We start from the raw sequence: 26,531 nt of genomic DNA, 5'->3' as shown, positions 1-26,531 counted from the left end.
GAAGACAGGAAAGGCCGACGGGCATCAGTGAGTCAATGTCGAGAAGCAGGCCTGCTCTTCGCTGTGTTGGGCCAGGGAGGCTGGCTTGGAGGTGATCAGTGGACCTCTCTGGGTAATTGGAGTAAGGAAGCACTATTTTGCAGTCTGGCTGCATAGCCCCCTAGGAGAGTCTTGAAAGGGGAGGGATCCCTTCTAATGCCTAAGGGAAAAGCATCAGGCTGGCCAGCGCCCCACTATAAAGGGGAGCTTGCAGTGGTGCTGAAGTCTGTGGCCAGAAGCAGAAGGAAACACCCCTACAGAGACAATGGACACCCCAGCTAGCCATCACAGCCCCACAGTCGCACCAGCAGTTACCAAAAAAGACGTAATGCAGTGTTTGCATGCAATCCAGGAGAAGCTGGCTGTGATATTCCATGATCAAATAGCCTCCCAAAGGGGGAACCTGAAACTGTTGGTAGCAGAGATCAAAGGGCAGCTGGCTAAATTGGAGGTTCGGATGGATACGGTGGTAAGGGCCTTGCAGGAAATGGTGGGGAATGTGAGAAAGGACAAGGAGGTCATGGAGAGCCTCATCAGAGTATCACACAACTTGTAGATTCAATGCAAAGATTTGGAGAACCGATCCCGTCGAGCGAATAGTCACTTTAAAAACCTCCCAGAAGATGTAGCAGACAAGTACCCGAAAGTCAAGCTTGAACATTTATTCAGCAATATCCTGGAGAATGCCCCAAAAGACACGATTAATTTCGACAGGACCCATCACACCAGCGCCAAGAGAATGGAACCAGGGTCGAGACTGAGGGACGTCCTGGTGGCGTTAGCCTCGTTCTCTCGAAAGGAAGATATACTGAGTGTTGCTGGAAATTAAAGTCCATTGCGAATAAATTACAAGGAGATCCAGACCCAAGTCGTCACTTGATTTCCAAAGAGGACCCCCTTGTGTTAAACTGGATTAGAGGGGTCATTCCAAGTGCATAGGTCCACGACACCCGAAGGGGCGAAAGCCATATCCCACAGGTTGTTTGTTTTTATCGTTTTGATGAGGTGGGTTGGGTTAAAGAGTGGTAAAGGGTCCAGGGACGGAGGGCCCACAGCTTGTTTTTCGGGCAAGAAAGAAGCTTACAGTGGCTAATGTTTACGCCCCGAATGTGGGTCAGGACCGCTTTCTCAGAGAGGTCCTGTTCCAATTGGAGGAGTTTGCACTGCCGGATATTATCTTAGTGGGAGATCTTAACATGGTGTGGGATCCAGTGAAGGGTAGGATGTGGCCCAATTCAAAGCTTCAAAACATTACATAGAACGGATAAATCTCACTGATACGTGAAGGTTGTTTCACCCCCAAGAGCACAGATACAAATTTTATTCTCATGTGCACAGCTCCCACTCTCTGCGTAGCTGTCTGTACAATTGTGGGATAGGTAGACAGGATTTAGTTGGGTTTCGCTATCACTCTCGGATCATGCCCTCATCAGCGTTGGCTGAGGACTAAACAAAGCCTTTGAAGTTGGCACTTCCCAATGGAAATGCTGACGGTACGGTCCTAGTGGAGGATGTTAAAGACAAAATTAGGGATTTCTTTGAGAATAGCCCGACCCCCCTAACCTTGCAGGGGATTATGTGGGACACCTTCAAGGTGGTTATGGGGGGATTAATTGCTATAAAAGCAATTAGGGACAGGCAGGCAGGGCAGATGGAGGTGAATCTGGGGGTGGAGTTGAGAAGGTTTACGCAGGAGCTTCAGAAGGACCCTATGGGAGCAAATCTGAGGGGGTATTGGACTGCCAAAGGTCAGATAGAGATAATGCATGCCAGATGGACTGAAACGTCTCTATTGTACACCAAACAAAGTCATTAAGTGAAGGCCAATAAGGCTGACAGTTTGTTAGCGAAATTGTTATGGGACTAGTCGGCTGCTAGGACCATTGAGGCGATTAGGGATTCAGAGGGCCATTTGGTTACTGACAAATGCCAAACAGCAAGGGAATTCTCCAATTTCTACTCTCTAGTGTATTCCTCTGATTCACCTCCTGAAACTCCACAGGCAGACTACCTGGGTAGCCTGTCCCTACCAAAGATATCCCTGTTGGAAAGGAAACTCCTAAAACCGAACATCTATCAACAGGAGGGTTTAGAGGTAATAAAGAGTCTTCCTTTCAATAAAACACAAGCACCTGATGGTTTCACAGCTATTATGTTCAAAACATTCTGTCTGATTTTGGTCTCTACGTTAACTATGCTCCTTAACTCTTTCAAAGCAGTAGGGGGATCACAGCCTCGATGAATGAGTCCAAGGTGGTATTACTTCCCAAACCTAACAAATATTGAGCCTCATGTTGGTCGTATCACTCAATTGCATTAATCAACACTGATGCTAAAATCTATACAAAGGTCTTGGCCAACAGGCAAGATCCGCTGCTTCCGAAACGTACAGGTCCTGACCAATCAGGATTTGTGTGTCAACGTCAGACATTTGATACTACGAGGACCATGGCACATCTGATTGAAATAGTATCGAAGTCCAGGGTCCCAGCAATTCTCTTATCGTTAGATGCTGAGAAGGCCTTTAATCGGTTAAAGTGGTTGTTCCTTTTTGAAACCTTATCATGCATGGGATTCGGGTCTTCCTTTCTTGAGATGGTAAGGGTATGCCTGTTAATCAATGTGCAAGTTTCAGAACAATATACATCCCAGTAGGGGAACTAAGCAGGGATGCCCATTGTTGCCGCTTCTTTGTGCTATATACTTGGAGCCGCTCCTAGCCTGTATGAGTTCTGAAGAGGCAATTTGGGGGATTTTATTTGGAGGGGAGGAACATAAGATCACAGCGTTTGCAGACAATATGTTGCTTGTGCTCACCAATCTGGCGGAATCATTGCTATCAATAATACAAGTTCTGAATGCATATGAGGAAGTAGTGAGTTTAAAGATAAACCCCTGCAAGTCTGAGATTCTCAATCCCTCCATTCAGTGGGAGACATTGAGTCGGGCCAAGGTGTCTTCTCCCTTTAGCTGGAAGCCGGAGGGAATTTCTTATTTGGGCATAACTTTAATGGGTAATCTCGACTCGCTATACACAGCCAACTATGGCCCATGTTTGAGTAAAGTGAAATAGGACTTACCGAGGTTGGGCCCACTCACAATATCATGGTTAGGAGGGATAGCGACGATTAAAATGGTGATCTTGCCTTAGATTTTATATCTATTCCAGGCGTTTCCCATAAGTGCACCAGCCTTGTTCTTTAGACAATTGAACAAACTGATATTCGAGTTTGTGTGGAGCAGAAAGAAGCCATGGGTGGCTCTTAAGATTTTAATGGTGTACAGAGCCAAGGGAGATCCGCACTCCTGAACTTTCGGACATATTATGAATAAGCCCAGATCCGGGTTATTAGGGAGTGGATTACAATGGGCGTGAGGAAGAATTGGATGAGGATGGACAGGGCTGGGGTGGGTCCCTGTTGAATGAAATCTTGTTGTTACACACACATCACAGACCGAAAAATATGAATTGTAGCCGTATCAAAGGGTTGATGGAGGATACTTGGAACTTGCTGGTCAGAAATGAGGGGTTGACATAATTCCCATCCCTGTTCACACCAATTCACTGCAACCCTCACTTTGCTCCTGGGATGGAAGAGGGGACATTCACGCCATGGAAGCTAGCGGACTGTAGAAAGATCAGAAATCTCTTACAGGGGGAAGAGTTGAAGTCCTTTGAGGGTTGTCAGGAGGCAAATGGATTACTGGATAGATTTCTATTCCAACAACTTCAGCACCGGGTGTCAGACCCAGGGATTAGGCAGGCAGCAACTAGACCCCTTACTCCATTTGAAGTCTTCTTGGTATCACAGTCAGGAAGTAGGAATTGTCATGATGCCTGCTCCCGGGGAGCCGGTTCAAGCCCTGCGTCCCTGAAAGCGGACATCCAGTCCCCAAGGAAGGACCCAGCAACCCCATATAGGGGCCCTTTGGACAGTGTCCTGGCGCCTATGGCGTCAGGCTCATAAAAGACATCAGTCCTGGCGCCATAGGCGCCAGGCTCATTATGGAAGTGCTTGGGTGCACTTACCTGATGCAGACCATGCTGCAGGATCCCGGCCTCCTTGAGGCCTGAAAGGAACTACTTTACCTGTGGGACTAATTTACCATCCGGGCGTGGCCGGGGAAGGATACATACCTGATTGGAGGAAAGATACATACCTGGAACTTCTTCCAAGGCTATTTAAACCCCACCCGAACAGCCACATGTGCTTCGCGTTGTTCTGCATCTAGCAGCTGGACGCTCACCATGTCTGCTCCTGCATCCTGACTTCTGCCACGCCTGCCAGCATCCTGGATCACCTGCAAAGGAAGAGAAGAAGAGAACAGAAGAAGGAAAAGTCCTTACCTGCTAAATCCGCATCCCGGAGACATCTCGCCGACAATCCTGAAAAGGAAGACTTTTATTTAAAAGCTCATCGCGTCGATCGCTGCAGCGCCGCATTCCACTCACCTTTACAGGGCGCCTCCATGTTCAGCAGCGATCATCCGGATTCGCAGTCACGCCCCAGCGCCTAGGGAGAAAAAGATCAGAACAAAAGGTGAGAGAGAGAAGGGAATAAGGAAAGCTAAATCTCCATGTTAAGACTTACCTGTTGATTCATTCCCTCTTCATTTCGGGTCCGTGCCGCATCCTGGCATTTCCGGACCCCGGCCCCTAAGGGGAAAAGAGACATCAGCGTTAATGAGCGAATGAAAAGACATTACCAAAAAACGCTCATTAAAGACTTACCTGATTTCTACAAGGATTTCACCTCTCATCTCGGGTCGGTGCCTGTTCCCCGGCATTCCGTACCCCGGCTCCTATGGGGAAAAAGACACTAGCATTAGTACATTAATGCATGGACACAAGGGGAACCTCTTATCAAAAAACCTACCTGGAAGCCAAGCAAGTTTGGTTCTCACCAATCCGAAAATCCAGTAAAGTAACTGGATACCAACGCGCCCCTACATCAGAAGCAGGATGGAGAGCTCGTCCTTCCAGACCCTAAGGTGAGACGCTACGAGGAATCACAGAAGGGTTTCGAGGAGGGTGAGAGGGGAAAGTGGGAGGCTGATTGCATTACCCCGCAGACAGTTAATCCTCTATTTTTCGCCTACAGAAGGATACTTCTGCGAGCCAGACAAGCCAGATTTGGGGGCCCAGTCCAGTCCGTCTTCCGAACCCTGCGCATCACCTTAGAAGAGGTCACAGCAGCGCGAACCAGGCCAGCGCCTCCGTGGGAGTCAGGTGAGCGTTACAGGAATCTGATCTCCTCGCTTCATTGGATTCTCATGGAAAACAAACACGATAAGCAATGGCCCTACATGTCCGCTTGGGAACAGGCACTAAATAGATCAATTGGGAGTTTTTGTAGATGAATATCCAGAGGTTGACAAGGGTTATTCAGTTTAGGGAAATGATGGTGCTATGGCATTATACACCAGTTAAGTGTTGGGAAGGTGGGACAGTCGTCCCAATCCCCCCAGTGCTTTCTGATAAGGCATAGGCCTGGGAGTATGCAGTAGGGGATCAGGGAGGTTACAGGGAGTAGGGGGGTGTCGCTAGGGGCCATAGTGCTGGGAGGGTGTTGTACGTTTTTTGCTCTGGTATACATGGGGAACCGAACGCCATCTTAGATAGTATCATCCATATTGGAATCGAGGTCTAGTTTTGTGCTGAAGCCAGGGCCGCAGGCCGGAGCCACACACATAGAAATAAAGTGTATGCATGCAGGAAAAGGTTAGAGCTTGGGCACCGGTGAGAAAGTGGAAACACTTGTGTATAGGTCCATCCAAATGTCCAATTATATAAAATAAAGGCCAGAGCTGCAGAGATTCATAGACCCTTCATTGTCTCATGCTGCCAACATTTCATATCCTAGAAGGAATGGACCCTGCAAGGCCACGAGGAGGTTGAGAGCTCTCTGTGAAAAGCGATCTCACAAGAAGGAGGGCACAAGCCTCCGACCTTCCCTGTCCCAGCTCTCTAAGTAATAGCACCTAAAAGCCCCCATCTCGAGACATCCCAACATTCCAACGTAACAGTCAGTCCCAGACCACCAACCATAAAACTGTTAGACCCTCCATTCAATCAGGAAAGATCAGAAAGCAGAGAGCATTTGCCTTCACCATAGATCATGTGATTTGTGCTGCAATGTGCCGGGAGAGGTAAAACAACATAGCTAAAAAGAGGGTGGGGAGCTTTGGATGCGCGCTAACATGTCTTGAATCAAGTTAGTGAGTCTGAAGCAATAGCCTCAAAGTATCCTCTTAGTACTTGTTTGCAGTACATGGCGCACATTAAGTTACAGATAAAGCATGTTGTGTTTTTCTTCACATAATTGTCAATTACATCTATCTTTCTACCTGATGATGCAAAAGGAAGAGCCCACATGGAAGAAGACGGACAGGCGGGCTGGGACCAATGACCTGGCATTCCTTATGAAGCAGGTAGCCTATGTATAGGGTCACACCAACCAGCCATTAGGATTTGTACATTATGTCACTTACGTTACTGATGACGCTGTGGGCCTGTATGAGGTATGGCTCATAGTGATTTTGCCAGAACGTACCATGACAGCAGAGTTCTTTGCTGGCACATTCCTATTTCTGTGGAAATACAATTTTGTTATCCTTGCAAGAGGTGTGCTGGGTCTTTTCTCCAGTGGGTTGTATTTTTTCTGGTGTCAGCGTTGAGGGGTTTCTCTACATATTTGGTGACACCGATGTAATCGCAGCTAACCCTGCGAAGGCTGAGGCTTCCAGGTCACATCTATGGAGGGGCCACACCCACCTACAGTGACCAATTCCCAAGCGCGCAACCCGCAGTGGTGTACAGGAGCCATTTTCACAGAATTCCTGTCTGCTTTTTGAAGCAGGGCACGGCTCCTAGTAGGGTGCAGGCCGTTGTTGGGACCCCTTGATAGAGAAGCTCGGGTGAACATACAGATGTAAGTACACCTCTTGCGAGCAACAACAATGGGGGCGAGTGGGGAAGCAGAGGTTGTGTATGTGAAGGGAGAGTGTGAAAGGCCACGTGGTGAGTTATGCACTATTATTTTTACTATTACTATTGAGGAGATAACAAAGAGGAAAACAGGAGTGTGGGATTGTCAATGACAGGCCCTACCTGAGAAGGCTTCCTAGAGGATGATGAGTAGAGGTTAGGCGTGTCTTCTCTAGAAGCCAACCTCCTATCTGATATATGTATAACAGAAGCAAGGGGTGCGACTGGGAAGATAGGTCCAAATATAGGAGGAAAAATCCCTTACACAGGATGAATAACACACCAAATGGTCTTTGCTGGAGAAGAGGTGAATCTAAGCTACCACAAAGAACAGGATATCCAAATTAGGATTCACACAGAGGGATTCAGACGGAACCCCAAAAGTAGTAGAACCCGTCCAAACGGAGGTCCTGCAAACCGGCTGCTGACCAACGAAATCAAAAACAGGAAAGAAGCAGCCCAAAAAAGGGGCAGAGTAGGGTGAACCGGGAAGCCAGTAGTCGCAAGGGAAGACAAGCGAAAAGGAAACAAGTAGGAGGAGACGGAGTAGGGAAGTGCCAGGAATGCTGAGAAGCCCACATAGCTTACCGGAAGAAGGTGAACCCAAAAGAGAGAAAATAGCAAGGGAGTACTGAGCGCCATCGCAACCAGGAGAGCAAAGATGTGACGCGCCAGACTAGGCGCATACCTTCATTATATAGTTATCATGTCCGGAGCTTCCTCCTGCATCACGACGTACCATACTCAACGTGAAGAATACGAGGCAGCAATCTTGGATTAGGCTATGATAGTTTCCAACCTTGCCATAGCAATGGAAAGCGTTTCCATGGTTCGACATGCGGCTGGAAACGCTGACAGGGATCCTCTCTCGAGTAAGGAGGGTGCCATTTTTTATTGTGATAAGGAGGATACAAAAGGAGAGAGCTCGGATTCCTGTGCCAAAAATATTTCGGCTGGGGGAAGGAGGCAGAGTAGTGGATGTTGTTTTAGCTTATTATATCAGCTTATTGTCTTAGTGTATTGAATTTTTGTTGTGAATTAGGTAGAGGCAGAAGGAGGGCCTGTGAAAATAGTGTGAGTGGGAGGTGTGAGAAGTTTGGGAGTGAATGCAAAGGGGTGTGTGAATAGGGGGGGACCGGGAGGTGAGAACGGAGGACTGGTAGTGACGGCTATAATAACAATGTGTGCAATGCATAACTAGAAGCTTCTTTTGAACACCTAATTGTCAATGTGGGGGTGATGACTCTGCTGGAGTACATGTAGAGTGTATTGCCATTGTACAAGGATAATATAGAGAAGGCAGAGGGTGGTAGAGACACAAGGAGGCATGACCACCCCCCTCCACCCCGGGCAGAGCACGGTACTAATAACAGAGATATTAGAGCACATGAGCACGTTCCTAACTGCTAAGTATAAAGGTAAACAACTGAAGAAGCAAAAAGATATTTTAGACTTGTGGAAAATGGTAGAGGATGTGGAGGATACTGCCGGGTGTATACCCTGAGGCAAAGATAGGGCGACCTCAAATATAGTAACCACAACAGCGCAAGAGAAAGCACCACAGCCCGTGCTTAGAGAGGGGCTTTATCCACTCACCGCCTGCCCAGCCACAGGAAACGCCAACCCAAAATATGTGCCCCTGCCTGCCGCCACCCCACCCCCATATCGATCAACTCCAAACAGCATTACACAGTGGGAGACCAAATCACAGAAAGAGTTAGAGGAGGCATTAGAGGCAATACAAGCAGAGTTGGCCCTGTTTAAGGGCAATAAAAGAAGAGGAGAGCAAACCGATGAGTAAATTGGACAAGTAGAGGGCTGATGAAATTATTTTTAGACTGGATAGCAGCGCTATTAAGGAATTGCATATTGAGAAGCACAGTAGTGGAGATCGAGGGGCGGAAAATGCACGTTATGGGACAGTGAAGTTGGACAGGGGGGCACATCAAGAGACACAGCAAGGAGCAAGGAAAAAACAAGGGGGGGTCCTGGGAGTCCCTCTGCCGGACATGAGTCCTGATTATGGGAGCCTTACCCAGATTCTTTAGCTCACTATCTTTCACAGAGGAGAAATATCCAAAACATATCAGTCTTTGTCCTGCCTGGGGCAGTCCAGCACCCAAATGCTAGGCAATTCTCCTCTGAACAAGAGTACCAACAGCAACCCCAGACACGCTTTTCGGTTTGGTTGGACCTCATCAGTAGGATGGAGCCCAGGGTCCTGTGCCACTTTGCGGTGCAACATCTTCCGAAGCGCGGTTTCATCTGAAACCTTGCCAGCATCCTCCTGGAGATCCAGAAGCTGAATCCCACTCCTGAAAGTCCCCTCAGCCAAGACGAGGACCAAGAACCAGAGCAAAGTCTATCACACAACATTGATCCTTCAACTGAAAAAGGTGCCAACGAGCCAGTGCTGCGAAGATCTTCTGCTGTGCGTCCAACTGTTCTAGAGCAACTGCCAGATCAATTGCAAGTTTGTTCAATCGCCAAGGCAAACAATCCTGAACTGGGGTCTGCTGCCGCCTCTCCTTGCAGACCATCCTGTTGCACAAGCTTCTTCACTTACAAGGTACTGTTCAGTCCCTAATACTTGCCTGGGGCCTGCCTTGTTGTTCCTGTGCTTTGGAGGGTTGCAATTAAGCTGTCACTTGCATCCCCCTCCCAGGCCTAAATTGAGCTACATTGGGGTAGACCACCCTTTGTGATTTATACCAAAGAAATCTCCTGCTACTTATCTGTATACTTGAAGAACTTTCCATAGACTGTGCCTTGTTGGCTGCTTACCTGCTTTTCCTTCCTCTGCCCTTTGTCACTGGACCCCCAATGCCTCCCTTGACTCTGTAAGACTCACTTAGAATAGGGTTGGACTTCTTAAGATTGGTTAAGCAGGGGTTAACTAAAGTTATACAAGTTGGTCTGAAGTTTGCTTACTTGTTTCAGAGGTTGCTGCAACTATCTCATAACTATTCTAAAGTATATTTGTATCTGTTATGTACAAAGGGAGGCTTTCACATAACCAGTAGTTTAAAGGTAAAGAACCTTTTATTTGCAAGTTGATGACATAAGATGACCCCCAGCAGGAGGAGTACAATCTTCCCACTAAGGCCCTGCTTCTTCACTGGCTCTCCTTGGAACCCTGCTACATAAGATGCAGTTCTATGTTCTATAGTATCTAAGTGACAATAGACATAGTGAAGGAAATATTATACACTCATGGTTTAACAGGTAAACATTGGAAACACTGCACATCCTAACACCTCTCCTCCTTAAACATAACAAGTAACTGTGTGGGTGAGGACCCACTAAAATTGAAACCTGTAAAATACATATTGAACAACTGAAATTGAAACCTGTAAAATAAATATTATACACTCGTGGTTTAACAGGTAAAACATTGGATGCGCTGCAAGTCCTGGCACAAATCAAGAGCATAGATATATGACATCTAGTGGTTGATTAGGTAGAGTCACAAGAAAGTCCCTGTCTCCAACTAACTGAAGACAAATTAACATTGAAACGGAAAAGCCACCCTTTCCTTATTCCAAATAGCTCCTCCTTTGACCAACACTGACGAACCCAAGTCTTTCACAACTTGCTTGGGTTCAGAAAACAACGAGGCTCCTTTACGAACTTTGGTGGGGAGCTTGACTTTAATCCAATCACCCTCTTTGACCTTGAGTTCCCTACAACAATTCTTCTGATCATACCTCTCCTTGGATCTAACTCCAGCTTCAAAAATTCTCCTTTTTACACTCTCTAGATCCACATCCACCATTTTTGATTTGCCCATCCAACCTGGACATAAATGAGTATTTGGTTTTCTTCCTCTCAAGATCTCAAATGGACTCACGCCTGTGACACTATGGGTAGTTAGCCTATACTGGAACGTGCGTTCCATCACTGTTCTCACCCAATCTCCTCCAGTAGCCACCGCTATCCTAATAGCCTCCATCAGAGTCCTATTAAATCGTTCCACACACCCATTACTCTGGGGATGATATAAAGAAGTATTCACCTGCTCAATCCCATGATTCTCTAAGAATTCTTTAAACTCTCTGGAAACAAGTTGGGTCCCATTGTCAGACAAACACTTTCTTGGAAACCCTTCTCTCCAAAACAGTTGTTCCAAAAATCTGATTATACTACTACTGGATATGTCCTTGAGTACACATACCTCCGGCCATTTTGATAATAAATCCATGACTACTAATAGGTAGCTATCTCTGCCACCACCAATATTAAATGGACCGAGGAGATCCAATGCAATTTCGTCCCAAGGGACACGCGGGGACTCCCTCACTACCATGGGAACTTTTTGCACTTTCAAGCCTTTGTTTCCCTCAATACATTCCACACAGTCTTTGACTTGTTCCTCTATGTCCTTGTCGATACCAGGCCACCAAAATTCAGACCTCACAAGTCCCTTCGTCCTGGCCAGACCTAAATGCCCAACATGGGCCAACTCCAAGACAGACTTCCTCATACCGACTGGCACAACCATCTGGTGACCCTTGTATAAATAACCATCCTGAATCCATAGCTCCTCCCTCACTTTGGCAAAACCATTCATCTCGCCCCTGTGGCTCTTAATTTTACCTTCTGCAACCAGAGTAAGTACTCCTTGATATACAACATCCTCCGTGCAAGACACATCCCACTCACTTTTCTTTAATGTTTCATGCACCTGGAATATTTCTGCACTCTCCTCTGAACTTGTAAAGTCACTATCGTCAGAAATTTCCCTCTGGACAGATCTAGACAAGGCGTCTGCAACCACATTAACCTCCCCCTTTACGTGGAGCATGGTATACTGTAACCCTTGCAATGCCGTGACCCATTTCATAATGCGTCTTGACACTCCCTCCAAACCACCTTTCGTAAAAATTCCAACCAAGGGTTTATGGTCAGTGCAAATGGTGAAACTCCTCCCCCACAAGAATCTTTTAAATTTCTCGACACCCCAAACGCATGCTAGAGCCTCCTTCTCAATAACTGAATATCTAGATTCTGGGCCCTTCAAAGACCTGGACGCAAAAGCCACAGTCTGTAAACCTGTCTGATCCTCCTGCATCAGAACAGCCCCAACACCATAATCACTGGCATCAACAAAAAGCAATGTGGGTTTACTTTCCTCAAATATTTTCAAAATGGGAGCATTGACAATAGCCTCTTTTATCATCAAAAATTCTTTCTTGCACCGGTCACACCATTTAAAAACGACTCCCTTGCGAGTGAGAAATCTCATATTCCTCGACATTTCTGCTAACCCCTTGACAAATTTGCCGTAAAACTCCACCAGTCCCAAAAATGATAGTATGTCCCCTTTAGACTTAGGCTCCTCCATTCTTTTTATGGCCTCAATAGCCTCCTCCTTGGGTCTAACCCCTTCCCCAGTGATCTCATGACCCAGGTACACCACTTTGTTGGCTTTAAAAGTACATTTTTCCAAGGCAACGGTGAGGCCTGCCTCCTTCAAAATATCCAAAACTCTTTTCAAACGAACATCATGCTCCTTCTCATCGCTCCCACATACAAGAACATCATCCTGATAACACATCACCCCTTTTTCACCCCCAAGTAATTTATGCATAATACTCTGAAACACACTTGCGGCTGAGACCAAACCAAATGGCATGCGAACACACCTGAACAATCCAATCGGGGTGATGAAGGCGGTGAGATCCCTGGAATTAGGGTGCAATTCAACCTGATGGTAGGCCGATTTAAGATCTAGTATGGAGAACACTTTTGACCCAGCTACTCCCACCATCAAATCATCTATTCGGGGAAGAGGAAACCTGTCTGCCACAACCATGCTGTTTAGATGTCTAAGATCTATACAGAGCCTCAAAGACCCATTGCCTTTTCTGACTACAACTATAGGACTGACCCATTCAGATGCTTCTATCTTTTCAATGACACCATCTCTTTCCATTCTCTTGAGTTCTTCCTCTACATCTCCTCTAAGAGCAAGAGGAATAGTTCGCAGTTTTGCAATCTTAGGGACAGCTCCTTTCTTTAGGCGAATTACATGTACAAAGCCCTTAAGACACCCCAATTTCCCAGATAACGTGGTTTGTATCTCTGTGGGCTCTCCTCCCGCAACAGACATTACCTGCTCGGGATGACTTGCCTCAAGCCTTATCTTCAATTCAGCTTGATCACTCCATGACAACAATTCACCCCCTCTGTTGGTAACATACACACAACCTTTGGCCTTCCTGTCCTTAAACTGTAATTCAGCATCAAAGCAACCTATAATATCTATGGGAACATCTCCATAAGCATTTGCTTTAACAGTATTTTCCCACAGAGTACAACTATCGAATTTGTTCCTCCACACTTCCACACTTATCAAGGTGTAGTCAGCACCACTATCCATTAGCATGCGTACGGTTACACCTCGAATTACAACCTCAGCATAAGGTTTCTGCATTTTCACTCTGCCATTGACAGCATTCACTGTAAATACCACTTCTCTGCCATCCTCACAATATGACTCATCTTCATAACTTGCACTTATTTCATGCACTTGATTTGACCCAGCATTAAAATTTCTACAACATCGGGCAATGTGCCCTCTCACACCACACTCATTGCATATGATATGAATAGCAAAGCAATCCTTATCCGAGGCTATATGCGACAAGCTTCCACATCTAAAGCATCTTCTCCCTGGAAAACCTCTGGATTGTCCTGAATCCCTAACCATCTTGAAAGAATTCATGTCTTTGGGAATCCCTCTGCTATCTTTTGCAGGAACCCATTGACGCCATCCTCTGCCAGTTGCCGGTCTGTTCTCTTCGCTCCTTTTAGCATTCTGCGAGGCGCGTCTTGGATTCCACGTACTCTGCCTCTGAACAACCTTTGACACCTTCAGCACTGGACCCTGACTCTCATCCAACTTGGGTTTACCATTGTTCACAGTATCCGATTGAAGAACTTTAATGCACTTATCTGTGTGTTCCACCATTTTCGCTATCTCAATTGCTCGATCCAAAGTGGGGTTCCTCTCTTTCCATAGTTCTTTCCTAATACTGTCATTGGAACATTTAATCATTAGCTGGTCTCTCAAGTGCTCATCCTGACAGTGAGTGAATTTGCATTTCACTGCTAAGCCCCTTAAAGCCGTGACAAAATCCTCGATACTTTCCCCATTCTTCTGCTCTCTCGTGGCAAATTTATATCTTTCCAATATAATGTTCTCCTCCACTCTAAAATGCCTGTCCAGTTTGGCTAATGTCCTTTCATATGGACCAGCATCCAAAATGTCAGAAGGCTCCGGCAATCTCTTTAAGACCTCTTGGCCTGCAGTTCCCAAACAGTGAAATAGCAATGCCTCCTTGCGCTCATTGGAGTAGTTGGCACCAAACACTGCTAAGGCATATTTGCTGAATCCTTCCTTCCAGTCTTCCCATCTAACCCTGGGTTCACCTGGCACTGCCAGAAAAAACACAGGAGCAGGCACATTTGCCATGTCTCAAAGTTGCAGAATAGAATAACAAGCTTGCAATTCTGGTTTAACCAATGGAGCTCCCACCCAAACAGGTAGGTGACACTAATTAAAAGATAGCTGAAATAATAGTTTAAATACATTTCCAGTTTCAGCCCACAGAGGTAATGTATAAGGTTTTCTGTAGCAATGTCCTATGGTTAAAATGATAACTGCAAATTACAATCTTTACTCATGATATAATCATTTCCACAACGTACACCGGCGTGCACATGAGACCACAGCATGAGACCAGGAGGACCAAGTCATGGGACCAAGAGATGAGACCAGAAGACATGAATCATATTGCATCCGTCCTCAAGATTAAGGGGCTCAAGTATTCACACATTTAGAGAAACTCATCTAAAGCATCCTACTGCCCCCATGCCAACTGTTTTGGTCGATGTAGGTGTTTATATTCTCCATAAAATTTGTATTAATTCACTTAATATATGCTGGGTTTATCGTGCATTTTTTCAGTGACACTACCAACTTTTTGGGGGTAAATTTAATGAGTTGCATGTTGTGCATTTTGAAATGCATATCTTGTTGCTGGAGCAAACAACACTATTTAAAGAAATATTCTGGGGCACATTATAGTAACCTTAAACATTTTTTGAACCGTCTGGCTACTGATATATATATATATATATGTATGTATTCAGTGAAACCCTTTAGTAGCGCGAGTTAATGTGATCTGATTTATTGCAACTAAACCCCTGAAATTCAGTGGGTGTAGGAAGTGATGACCATCTTAACTTGACACTCCTCTCCGTTGATATCATCCAGGATGTTATTTTGAATCTCATTGTGAATACCCTCTTTAATTCCAAGTGTTGGGATGCACATTCAGCCCCCATGCCCACCCAAAAAATTTAGGCTGTGGAAAATATACTAGCGCACGAGAAAATGTAAGTGAATGGCTGTATGGGGGTGGCACATGCAAAGTGTGAATAAAAAATATAGTGCTTTGTAGCAGTAAGGGAAATGTAGGTAGGCTTCACAGAGGGCACGAGTGATATTGACGTATAATAGTTGAAATATAATGTACAAGGATGTAAATGTAGGCCCTGGTCCCAGATGTGAGAAATATTGAAACACAGCCATATTTGAAGTGAGGCCCAGTATGTTGCAGGCCCTTGTGAAAGTAGTGGCGTAGTATGGCAGTGAGTTTCAAATCACCTTCCCATCTCAAGCCCCAGCATGGAGAACTGAATACTGAGGCCTTTAGGCCTGATAGATCAAAATACAATTGTATTGTGTTGTAGACCTGAAAAACCAGAAAGGAATGTGAATGGCTGTGCAAAGGCAGGGCTTTGCCACCCCAAAGGATGAGCTCATGAGAGCCAGAGTAAAGGTCTCAGGCTGCCAAAAGGCCTTGCCTATATTTAGAGCATTAGCGCCCCCCTCCACCCCAGAATGATGGCCATTCCATTTGAACTGCCACATGCCCACAATCAGAGCACCTAAATCCATCACAATTGGGCTGATTAGTGTGGTCTTCGAGAGGCCCAGGGGAGTCTTCGGTTAAGGGCAGCGGATAAGGGAGGAGCCAGGAGTGAAGCATCCCGTGATTTGTAATACGAGGAGCAAGAGGTAATGCACTCCATTATTCCAGTGGGCCAACTTGACCTCAAAGGTATCCACTGAGCTCATGTTAACAACCAGGTGCACAACGTGTGACTAGGCCAATGGGGAGGGTACTGCTCTAAGAGGGCCGCCAATCAGGTTGCGGGATCCAAAGTGGACGGGGTAGGCGACCACGTGTTAGAGGGCAGTGGCAAATAGAATATGTATACAAAATAAATCTTGTTTTCCTTTCAAAGAGGTGGTGTGCCAAGCTTTTTTCCCAGGAGGAATGTCTTGTTCTCTATCTGGTTGTCTGGAGGTCTGCCTTACACACGTATGTGCTCATGTGCTTTGTCATCACTTCCCTCACCCTCTGAATCTCAAACTGTTGTTGCGATAAACCAGATCAGCTTCACTCTCTCTTAACTAAAGATTTTTCACTAAATGTCTAGGGATTTGTTATGCTATATTTTCTTTGTGGCCCAATGAAAATGGCCTTCAGCCGTGCTAACTGTACATGTTTCCCTAATTATTTAAAAAAGGCATAGGGCCTTAGTCAGATGCCTCAGGGACCGCTGGTCATGGCCTTCAGCTGCCTCCATTATAGTGTTGTGTTGCACCAATTAGAAATGAAGACCCATATTCCCCTGCCTAGTAGATCAGATCCCACCTCTAGGTGTGTTAAAAATACTATGGCCAAGCCCCAGAGTTCCATAAGCTATTTGTTATTACCCCCTCTTTTTTCCTTTCTTTTTATTCCGTGATAATTTATGGTGCTAACAATGCATGGCTCAATCAATGTTGTCATCTTTTCCTGCAAAAATCATTCTCTGTAATCATTCTTGCGGTAATGCAGAGTATGCTTGAACATTTAAAAAAGTCTTCTCCATCCCCACTGGCACTCACCATGTGGCCCCTCATCTTTTCTTGGTCCCACGTCTACCTCCCATGTATGTTTCCCCCCTGAACGTCTCCCAATCACCTTTCACTCTTTGGTTAGTGTCGCACAGTTTCTTTTCCAAGAGGAGCATATCTCATTACTGTGAGGCTCCTACGAGATTGCCGCAGGATTCCCCCAAAAGACCAAAGGTTCCTGCGCCAATTGGGCATCCCAGCCTGCCCCTGAATCCCCACTGACCAGGAGGTCGTCTTTCCCCCTCCCCACCTCTAACCTGACATCAATCCACTGCTTAACCACGATCAAATATCATATAGAGCACTTTTCTTTTTTGGCTTTCCCCCGGATTACTGCGGCAGTCGCTCACATCGGGCAAAACAAATGGCGCTTTTCATTTCTGAAATGTCTCCCTGCAGCAATGCACCATGTGAAATACATACATGTTTTTTGGGAACCGGGGACACCCCCTTTTCAGTCATAATGTTTTAGAAAATACTAGCCAAATGTATACCAAAATCAACAAAATGCACATCAGTGCTGCTTTGTGTCAACATTTTTTTACTTATTGATGCAAATCCATTAAGCATTTTCTGCGCTGTTGGTATTCAAAAGAAGCACCTTTTCTATGGTAAAATGAATGGGAGTAGGACAAAAACAGCATTTTTTTTGTTTTCTTAATAACTTTTGAAATAGTTAAGGAAAGTTCACCAAAATCTCCAATTTGGACCCTCCACAACTATTTCTGGAACATTTCATCCAGATTTGTCTACCGATTCAAAAGAAATTAGCAATTGAATTTTGGGAAAAGTCTAAAAGTATTTTAACTTAACTATAGGGTGTCGATCATTGCCTTATAATATATTCTGTCTACCTCTTAATGGAAAAGAGGTCATAGTTTTTGAATAATGTAAAGGAGTTTTAAATTTAACAAAATATACATCCCGTTGGCTGATAAACTATAAATGTTATGCTTTCCAGTGATTCCTGTAAATTTCAAGTTATTCATTATGAAATGCTGGTGTGTTGTTTAATAAAAACATTGCATTACGTGAACCCTCATTCATGTGAAAATATCTGCAGTCAATTGCCTGTTTCAGTTATAGACAGTTGCCTGTAGCAAAATCGAAACATTAATGAAAATAATGATTGTAATTCTGCAATGTCACTGGGATATACCCTCTGAGCTCCCTCCTATGTACAGTTCTGTGCAGCGCTGCACTCTATTCATTCTGGCTACGCTAATACCTTTGCAGGACAATAGGAAATAGATAATTGTTGTTTAAAGGCCACCAGAATTTAAGACCATGTTTTTGGGAAACTTGCAGAAGCAGTGCTTCGTCAGTCTCCACTGCACCTCACGGCAAACAATTTCGATATTGGAATTGCCACCGATTAAGCATTTGAGCCACTAGCAGCAGCTCTTAAGCAGAAACTACTCTGGCTGAAGCCCTTCATCCAGGCAGATTACTTGCAACAGTAGGTACTTGTTGGCATCAGCCTAGCAGTGCCTGCAGTGGCAATCTGTCAGCTCATGACCAGAGTTCCGCGTGGGACCTACTTGTCCCACCTTGTTGATCCCAATGGGATTCCATCTGGTAGGCACCCAACAGTGCAGGTGTAATCCCTATAGGTTTGGTGGTAGCTAAAGTGAGCTCAGTGTTGGTAGGGGAGCCAATATTAAATCAACTAGGTATTCCAAAGCTCTGTTTATAGAAAGCTTAAAAGAGGCAGTGTGAGGAGGAAGCAGTGCTACTGACAGTACATCTTGCAAAACCCACTATCTAAATCTACAGAACTGGCAGTAATCCGCTATGCTCTAAACTGTCCCCTAGGTAACACTTGAAGTCTAAATTGTATAATTTATTTTAAATAAAATATAGGTAAAGCTGAATTCCACGATCAGACAAAGTCTGGTATGGAAAAAAGCAAGCATTGGCGCCCAGGATCGTGGAGCGAATCAATCAGGTTGCTTGCATTGCGTGCTGAATCGCGCTGAATCCTACAATCTGGGCCTGCGTTCGAGCAGCCTGTTGGCTGCTTTCCTGCCCTGCCCTCTTCCCACCAGCCTCCCCTCTGGTCACTGTTTCCTCCCCTCCCTGTTCCCCTTCCCCACTCACCTTATTCTTTTGGCAGCGGGGACTCTAGCCTCCGTTCAGAGCTGCCGTGGAAATGGAAGTGGAGCCCCGCCTTGTGTCTCTAATCAATATAAGATACTGTTGCATCTGACTGGCTAGGCCTATAACATTAAATCAAGGACACTGGCGGTGCGTCTAATCTCCTTTATTACCCAACATTAACTGCTTCCTCACAGGCCATCCCTCTCCCTTCCTCCCCCTCCCTGCTCCCTCCCCAGTCCCTTGTTCCTTTCCCTTAAGGGGACCATGTCCCATTAGCCCGCAACCCCCTCCCCCTTACTTATCACGGGAGTTTGTGGGCCTACATCTATTTGATGAGGCGGGGCGGCCTGCGAATACTTCGCTGTGCTCTGGCTGGGGTTCGACCTCCCTCATTTCGTCTTCCGTTGTGGGTGCATCTTCTTCCTGATCCTCTTGCAAAAGAATGACGCATTCCTCGTTATGTCTCTGCTCTCTCCGGTGGCCGTTATCATGGGCCCTCTGACTTCAGTGACCACAAGGGGTTTGGCTCTGTATCTAGAGTCTGTTTTTCTTTGTTGCGTCTGTCGGACCAGTACGTCCTCGCCTACCCGGATCTGGTGTTCTTTGGCCTTCCTCTTTTGATCCGTCTTTGGCCTTTTTTCTTCTCTCTGCCTCCCTTTCTCTGATCTCGGTGTCTTCGGTCAGAGTGTAGTCCTCCAGCTGCAGCAGTCATATGTTTGTGGCTTATATTTGATCATGAGTTCTGCCGGGGTTTTGCCAGTTGCTTCATGAGTGGTATTCCTGTAGCTCCTCAGCATCTGGGATATTGCCTGGGGCATGGATGCCAGTTCTGCAGCGGGACGCCCTCTTTATGGTCACCATGAACCGCTCCACCATGCCGTTGGCCTGTGGCCACAGTTGTGTGGTCCTCTGATGTTGGAATCCCAGGTGTGCAGCGAACTTCCTGAATTCTTGTCCTTGAAATGGTGGGCCGTTGTCCGTTTTGACGATGTTGGGGGTGCCCCATTCACTGAACAGTTCATCCACTACTGTCACAACTTGATGGAATGCTGTCGATGGGACATGCTTCACCAAGGGAAATCGGGAATATTCATCGATGTCCACCAGGAGATGACACCTTCTTCCATGGGCCCGTAAAAGTCCATTCCACCCTTTGCCAGAGCCCTCCAGGTCGCAGAACTATTTGGAGCGGGCATGGCGGTGCGATAGGCGGGGTCACCTGACATGGTATGCAGTGTCACAGTGTGTTCTTGATTATGGTGTTCATGTAGGGGAACCACACTTGATTGCATAAGATCTTGTTTGTATTGGCTATGACCCTGTGTCCTTCATGCGCAATGATGATGAGGGCTTTCCTGAGGCTCTTAGGGGCCACCAGCCAGTTTCCTCTCAGGAGTGTCCCTTGTTCTGTTGTGGCTAGTTCTCTGTGAATCTTTGCCATTCTCTGCAGATCTCTCCTGTCCACCTCCCCCATTTCAAAGTATTCTGTGGACACATAGCACCATCTGTTGGTGTTTGTGAGTTGGACGACCGCCCTGATGGTGGGGTCAGCCCTGCACTTCTCGTCAAAATGCTCCTTCGTGATGGCGGGAGGTAGGCAGGAGGTAGGGCATTCAGGGACAGATATGCAATGTATGATTCAGCCTCCAGCTGTATGTCGGTGTCTGGGGCACTGCCGGGGTGCCTCGATAAGTAGTCCTGCCGTTTTGGCCTCTCCCGGCTTGTGGACAATGGTGTAGTCTTACTCCTGGAGGCGAATGCCCCACCACTCTATGCGAGGCAACGTCTTGATTTTGGGATACCCGAAGAGCGACAGGAGAACTTGGCAGTCCGTTATGAGGACAATGGTCCTTCTAATTATGAAATGGTGAAACTTTTCGCACACCCAGACCACGGCCAGACTCTCACGTTCAGCTTGGGAGTAGGCCTGCTCAATGGAGGTGAGCGCTCGGCTGGCGTATGCCTCAATGCACATGTCTGACCTCTGGTGCGGGTTGGTTTGAACTAAGATGCTGCCTAGTCCAACTGGGCTAGCGTCGACCGTGACTTCGGTATCCCACTCCGGGTTGAAATATGTGAGCTGGCGGTTGTTTGCTAGTTTCTTCTTGATTGTGCAGAAGGCGTCTTGACACTGTTCATCCCACGTAAAGGGAAGGTCTTTTTTAAGGAGCAGTCTAAGCAGGCTGGTTAGTGTCGCATAGTGAGGTAGGTATTGGGTGCAGTAGCCCGCCATCCCCAGGAAGGATCGCAGTTCAGACACGTCCTTCGGGGGTTCCAGGTCGACAATGGCGCTGATTTTATCTGGGTCCGCCACGATGCCCTGATCTGAAAAGATATGTCCAAAGAAGCATAGGCTGTGCTTGTTAATGGTACATTTTGGCCCATTGAAGGTATGGCCTGCATCCTGGAGAATGGGTCACACTTGTCTTAGTGCATCGTCATGATGTTCTTGTGTGACCCCAAACAACAAGATATTGTCACTATAGTGGAAGGCGTTGGTGACTGGTACTAACAACCTGTGTATTGTCACCTGGAATATCTCGGCTGCCAAAGATATTCCAAAGTTCAGCCGCTTGTAGCGGAACAGGCCTTCGTGGGTCATGAAGGTTGCTATCGGCCTTGAGGCGGGGTCGAGTTGATGACCAGCTGGTGGAAGCCTTGATTCAGGTCCAACTTCGAGAACCGGGTGTCTCAGTTGAGTCTTACCAGCATGTCCTCTATGATGGGACCTGGATGTCTCTCCCTTTGGATTGCAGTATTAAGAATCCTCTTGTCAATGCAGAGACAGAGGCATCCGTCTGGCTTGGGAACCACCACTAAGGGTGACACCCAGCGTGTGGGTCCTTCCACTCTCTCGATGATGTTGTTGTCCATCAGTAGTTGTAGCTCTCGAGACACTTTGTCTTGTAAATGGAACCCTATCAACCGTGGGTGCTGTGGGACAGGCCGTATTGTGGGATCAATGTGCAGTCGGGTGACTGTATCCTTTAGCATGCCTATACCCTTGAACAGATTGGGGATTGCCATTTTTAGCTCATCCATATCCAGTACTTTTTGTGCCAGGGTTTGTATAATTTGGAAATGTGGAGGGAGTACCTGGATCGTCTCGGATTGATCATACTGAATGTCATTGAGTTGTAGGGTGGTGGCCATCTTATAGCTGAGGAGGCACCTTCCGGTTACTGGACTGTTAATGACGTGAATCGTGACAGGTATTCGATGCCCCCTGTGTATCAGGTCGCAGGAGAATTGTCCCTTGGATTGTAGTGGTAGGGGCGCCCCCCACTGGAAGATGCAGGCCCAGGATAGTTGCAGTGGGTATATGCCTATTGCCTTGTATGTCTTCTCATTCATCACATTTACGGTAGCCCCTGTGTCGATGAGGAAAGGAGTGTGGAGTCCTCCGAGGAGCACCGTCACCTTCGGGCTGTGCTGTTGTCGGAGGTATCATATAAGCCGGACATACTCCTTACTGTACCGGTCATACTTGTAGTATGGTTCGGCACTCAGTGACTCTTCTGTCGGCGAGTTCTCGTAGGGGTCGTCCGTGGGGGGTTCTCGTCAATGTTCTTCCCCTTGGTACAGTTGCGTGCAAAAGGGGTGTTCCGGGTTGTCAAAGACCCGATCTGGCATGTCAACGTGTAGGTTCTCCACAGCTCGGATGAATACGGGGTGTGTCGTATAGGCTGCTGTGTTTCTGTTGAAGCCGATCCTTGCACCTTCCCTCTCCGGGCATGGTCGTTGATTGGTAGCTCTCGTTGGGTCGTATCTCCTAGGGGGAGTCACTTGTGGTGATGGTCTGTATGCTGGCAGTGGTGGGACCCATTGCCGGGGTCCCACCACTGCCAGTAAATGGTTCTCCTGGCCGCACCTCATGCACATTTGGCCGATGGCGGGGCATTGGCCCTTGTGCGGGAACTCAATCCCGCATCTATAGCACTGTCTTTCAGGTTGAGCTCGGCGTGATGTATTCCAGATGTCATGGCAGGACTGGGTGCCCACTTGTCGAGCCTATCCTTGGGGGCGTTGACAATATTGGCAATTCTATCCGCTTTTTTCGGGTTCTCCATTTGGGCTACCTGTTCATCAACCCGCTCGTAGACCCTTACTAGTTTGGCTCTTTCCTGCAGTGGGAGAGGTTTCTTCAGCAGGTGTTTCCTAAATTATGAGGATATGCATCCCTCTATCAACCTCAGTCTGATGGCTTTGTCATCATTAAAGTTCGCTAAATCACACTATATGATTTTCCTTTGGAGGCGAAGTATAAACTGTCTGGTTGTCTCATGGGGTGCTTGGGTGCATTGATTGAATGTATACCTTTCATAATCTTTGTTGGGCAAGACTACCAGTCGTCAGTTGATTGAAGTGATGAGCAGTTGGTAGGTAGACTTTTCTTGTGGAGAAATGGCCTTGATGACACTCTTCATCTCTTTTCCTACTAGGTTGGTGAAGATGTCTAGTTTGTTGGGTGCATCTTGGTTTCCCACCACCCTCATGAATTCATCGAACTCATCCATCCATTCCTGCCATCTTTGGCCTTAATCTTTTTGTGGCTCCAGAGTGAAAGGTTTCGGGTGGTGTAGAAAGGACACAGAGTTAGTGGGGGCTACTCCTGCTGTGACCTGCACAGCTGCATCCTCTGCCACAGCCCCTGCTTGGAACATCTTTGTGTCTTCCTGTCGTGTGCTTTGGGTGTCGTGCCTGGGTCCCTTTTATTTGGGTTCTGGGACGTCTTTAGCGCTCTGTCTTCTTGTCGCAGGGTTTCTGATGCATGCCTGTTGTGTCATGTAGGCCGTATTCCTCTGGAATGCCTGGTGGTTTTGGGCTGCTTGGTGCGCCCTGTCTGTGGGCTCTGAGTGAGTGGAAGTTCAGGCTTGGCGCACCACGTGTGGCATGTGGTGGGTTTTTGCCTTTATGTGGTGGGCTCTTCTCTTTGATGTGTGTGTGAGGGGATTCCCCTGGTGGTCTGTGCCTTTAACTGGTGAGGTCCTCACTTTCAAGTGGGTCTGTGAGGGATATGCCCATATGCGCATGACACGTTCATGGTTTTTTTTCTTTTTTTCCCTCGTTTTCTAGTGGGTTTCATGCTGCTCCTGGGCACTTCTTTTCATTATAATCCTCACGTTCTAGTGGAGGCAGCCACACTGCCAGCACGTGTGGTGAGCGCTGCGTTGGTCAGCTGCACACAGTGTCCTAACCGCTGAGGTTTCATTCTCCCCCTCCTGCGGCGGCGTGTCTCTTCGTGGGTGCGCTGCTTCAGGGGCATAAGCTCCCCTCCTTCCTCACTTGCCCGAGCTCCTCCTCGCTCCACGGCAATTGCGGCGAGTCTCCAACAGCCGTCCCTCTGTCGCCGTCATTTCTCTGGATGTTCGCTTTCCTCTGTATGCCCTGGCGCCGGCCCCCTCCACAGGATGCGCTGGATCCAGCACGCCGTGTCGGCCACCTTCTCCACCTGGAGCACTATGCCAGTGTCACTTCGTCCACCGTCTCATCTGCATGTCCTCCTCCCTAAGGTCATGGGCGTGGGTCGCTGGCTCATCGCCAGTTGTTGAATCTGGCTGGCTAGGCCTATAAAAATAAATCACGGACACTGGCAGTACATCCAATCTCCTTTATAACCCAACATTAACTGCCTCCTCACATTCCGTCACTCTCCCTTCCTCCCCTCCCTGGTACCTCCCCCAGTCCCCTGTTCCTTTCCCTTAAGGGACCGTGCCCCATTAGCCCGCAACAGCAACATTTCTTTAATGTGCACAACTTATTCAATGTCTAAATAACTACATATCATGGACCAACTAACTTACAATGGCAACCATGTCCTTGGAAAGTCTATCCTAAGTCTAATGGCCTCAGTATGAGTATGCAGGCAATCATAAAAACGTGATATTTTAAAAAACACTTGTTTTTAAAAAATCACCTATTAATGAGTTGGGTTTGAATGCAATATTTATCACACGGGGATATTTACAGCGGGAGAAAAAAGAAAGTACCTCATGTGTTCATTATGTGTTATTTACATCATGCAGTATCCTTTGTTATGTACACAATGGGGTTAATATCCCACACTTTACCCAATCATAGTACAGCGATAATTCGAAAGTAGATAGCATTTAAAATACCACGTTCTTAACATTATCACCAAACTCATAACGAGGACCTAGGTTGTTGCTGGATGCAAAATATAACAACGTTTGCCTTTTCTGTGACATATGTAGCTGTCAGACAAGTACATGCCCATGAAGCATGCACCATGCAGCAACTACCGATTAGGAGAATGTCTCAAAGATAGCAAGAGCAGGAGTAGAGCATGGTTGATAGCAAGTACAGAAGTAGACCATGAGTCAATAGCAAGGGCAGGAGTTGGGCTTCTGGGAATAGCAAGGGGCAGGAGTAGAGCATATGTGGTTAGCAAGTGCAGGAGTAGAGCATGTGATAATATCAAAGGCAGGAGTAGAGTATTTTTGGATAGCAAAGGCAGAAGTGTGGATAGCAAGCGAAGGAGTAGAACATGTGTGGACAGCAAGGCAGGAGTAGAGCATATGTGGATAGCAAGGGCAGGAGTAGAGCATGTGCGAATAGCAAAATCAGGAGTTGAGCATATGTGGCTAGCAAGGGCAGGAGTAGATCATGAGTGAATAGAAAAATCAGGAGTTGCGCATATGTGGTTAGCAAGGGCAGGAGTAGAACATGAGTCAATACCAAGGACAGGAGTAGAGTATGTTTGGATAGCACAGGCAGGAGTAGAGTATGTTTGGATAGAGAAGGGCATGAGTTGAGCATAGGTGGTTCACAAAGGGCAGGAGTAGAGCATGTGTGCATAGCAAAGGGCAGGAGTATAGCACATGTGGTTAGCAATAGCAGGAGTAGAGCATATGTGGACAGCAAGGGCAGGACTAGAGCATGTGTGTATAGTGAGCAGAGGAGTAGAACATGAGGGAATATCCAGGGCAGGAGTAGAGTATGTTTGTATAGCACGGGCAGGAGTAGAGTATGTTTGGATAGAGAAGGGCAGGAGTTGAGCATATGTGGTTAGCAAAAGGCAGGAGTAGAGTATGTTTGGATAGCAAGGGCAAGAAGAGAGTAAGTTTGGACTTAGGAAGAAACGGAAATCGTACCTTGTGATGTACTTTCTCTGGTTAATCAGTGTGATGGAGTCCAGTTGTTGATGAGAGTTCATGGTCAGATGTTTCTCGCACCCAAGGATGAAGACAATCTGCAAGAAGGAAACAAATACACAGTGTCCTTTAATCTCCTGCTGTTCATGGGACTTAACATGTGTGCCTTGCTGCGGTGAGAGCAATGTTTGCCATCAGCAAACATCCGGGTTGTTGTTTTTACAATACTTACAATATTCCATTCATCACTATGGCCTTTTATCCTATTCAAAACGTACAGTCGGGTTAGAGTGAGCGTACTTAAAAGAAAAAG

At 46.7% G+C, this 26,531-nt stretch overlaps 1 protein-coding gene across 1 annotated transcript in view; it reads right to left on the bottom strand.

Moving 5' to 3' along the window:
- The window catches only part of RASSF6 (Ras association domain family member 6), a 288,183-nt gene that overhangs the window by 177,779 nt on the left and 83,873 nt on the right, over positions 1 to 26,531 (bottom strand). The window contains exon 2 of the mRNA XM_069630785.1: positions 26,219 to 26,316. Coding sequence (XP_069486886.1) covers positions 26,219 to 26,280 — 62 coding nt within the window. The 5' untranslated portion in view covers positions 26,281 to 26,316. The remainder of the gene's footprint in view (positions 1 to 26,218; positions 26,317 to 26,531) is intronic.

Source organism: Ambystoma mexicanum, chromosome 6q (genome assembly GCF_040938575.1).
Source record: "Ambystoma mexicanum isolate Mex_15411 chromosome 6q, UKY_AmexF1_1, whole genome shotgun sequence".
NCBI lineage: Eukaryota > Metazoa > Chordata > Amphibia > Caudata > Ambystomatidae > Ambystoma > Ambystoma mexicanum.
Note: the sequence above shows the minus strand (reverse complement) of the source record. Positions and strands in the feature narration are given on the sequence as shown.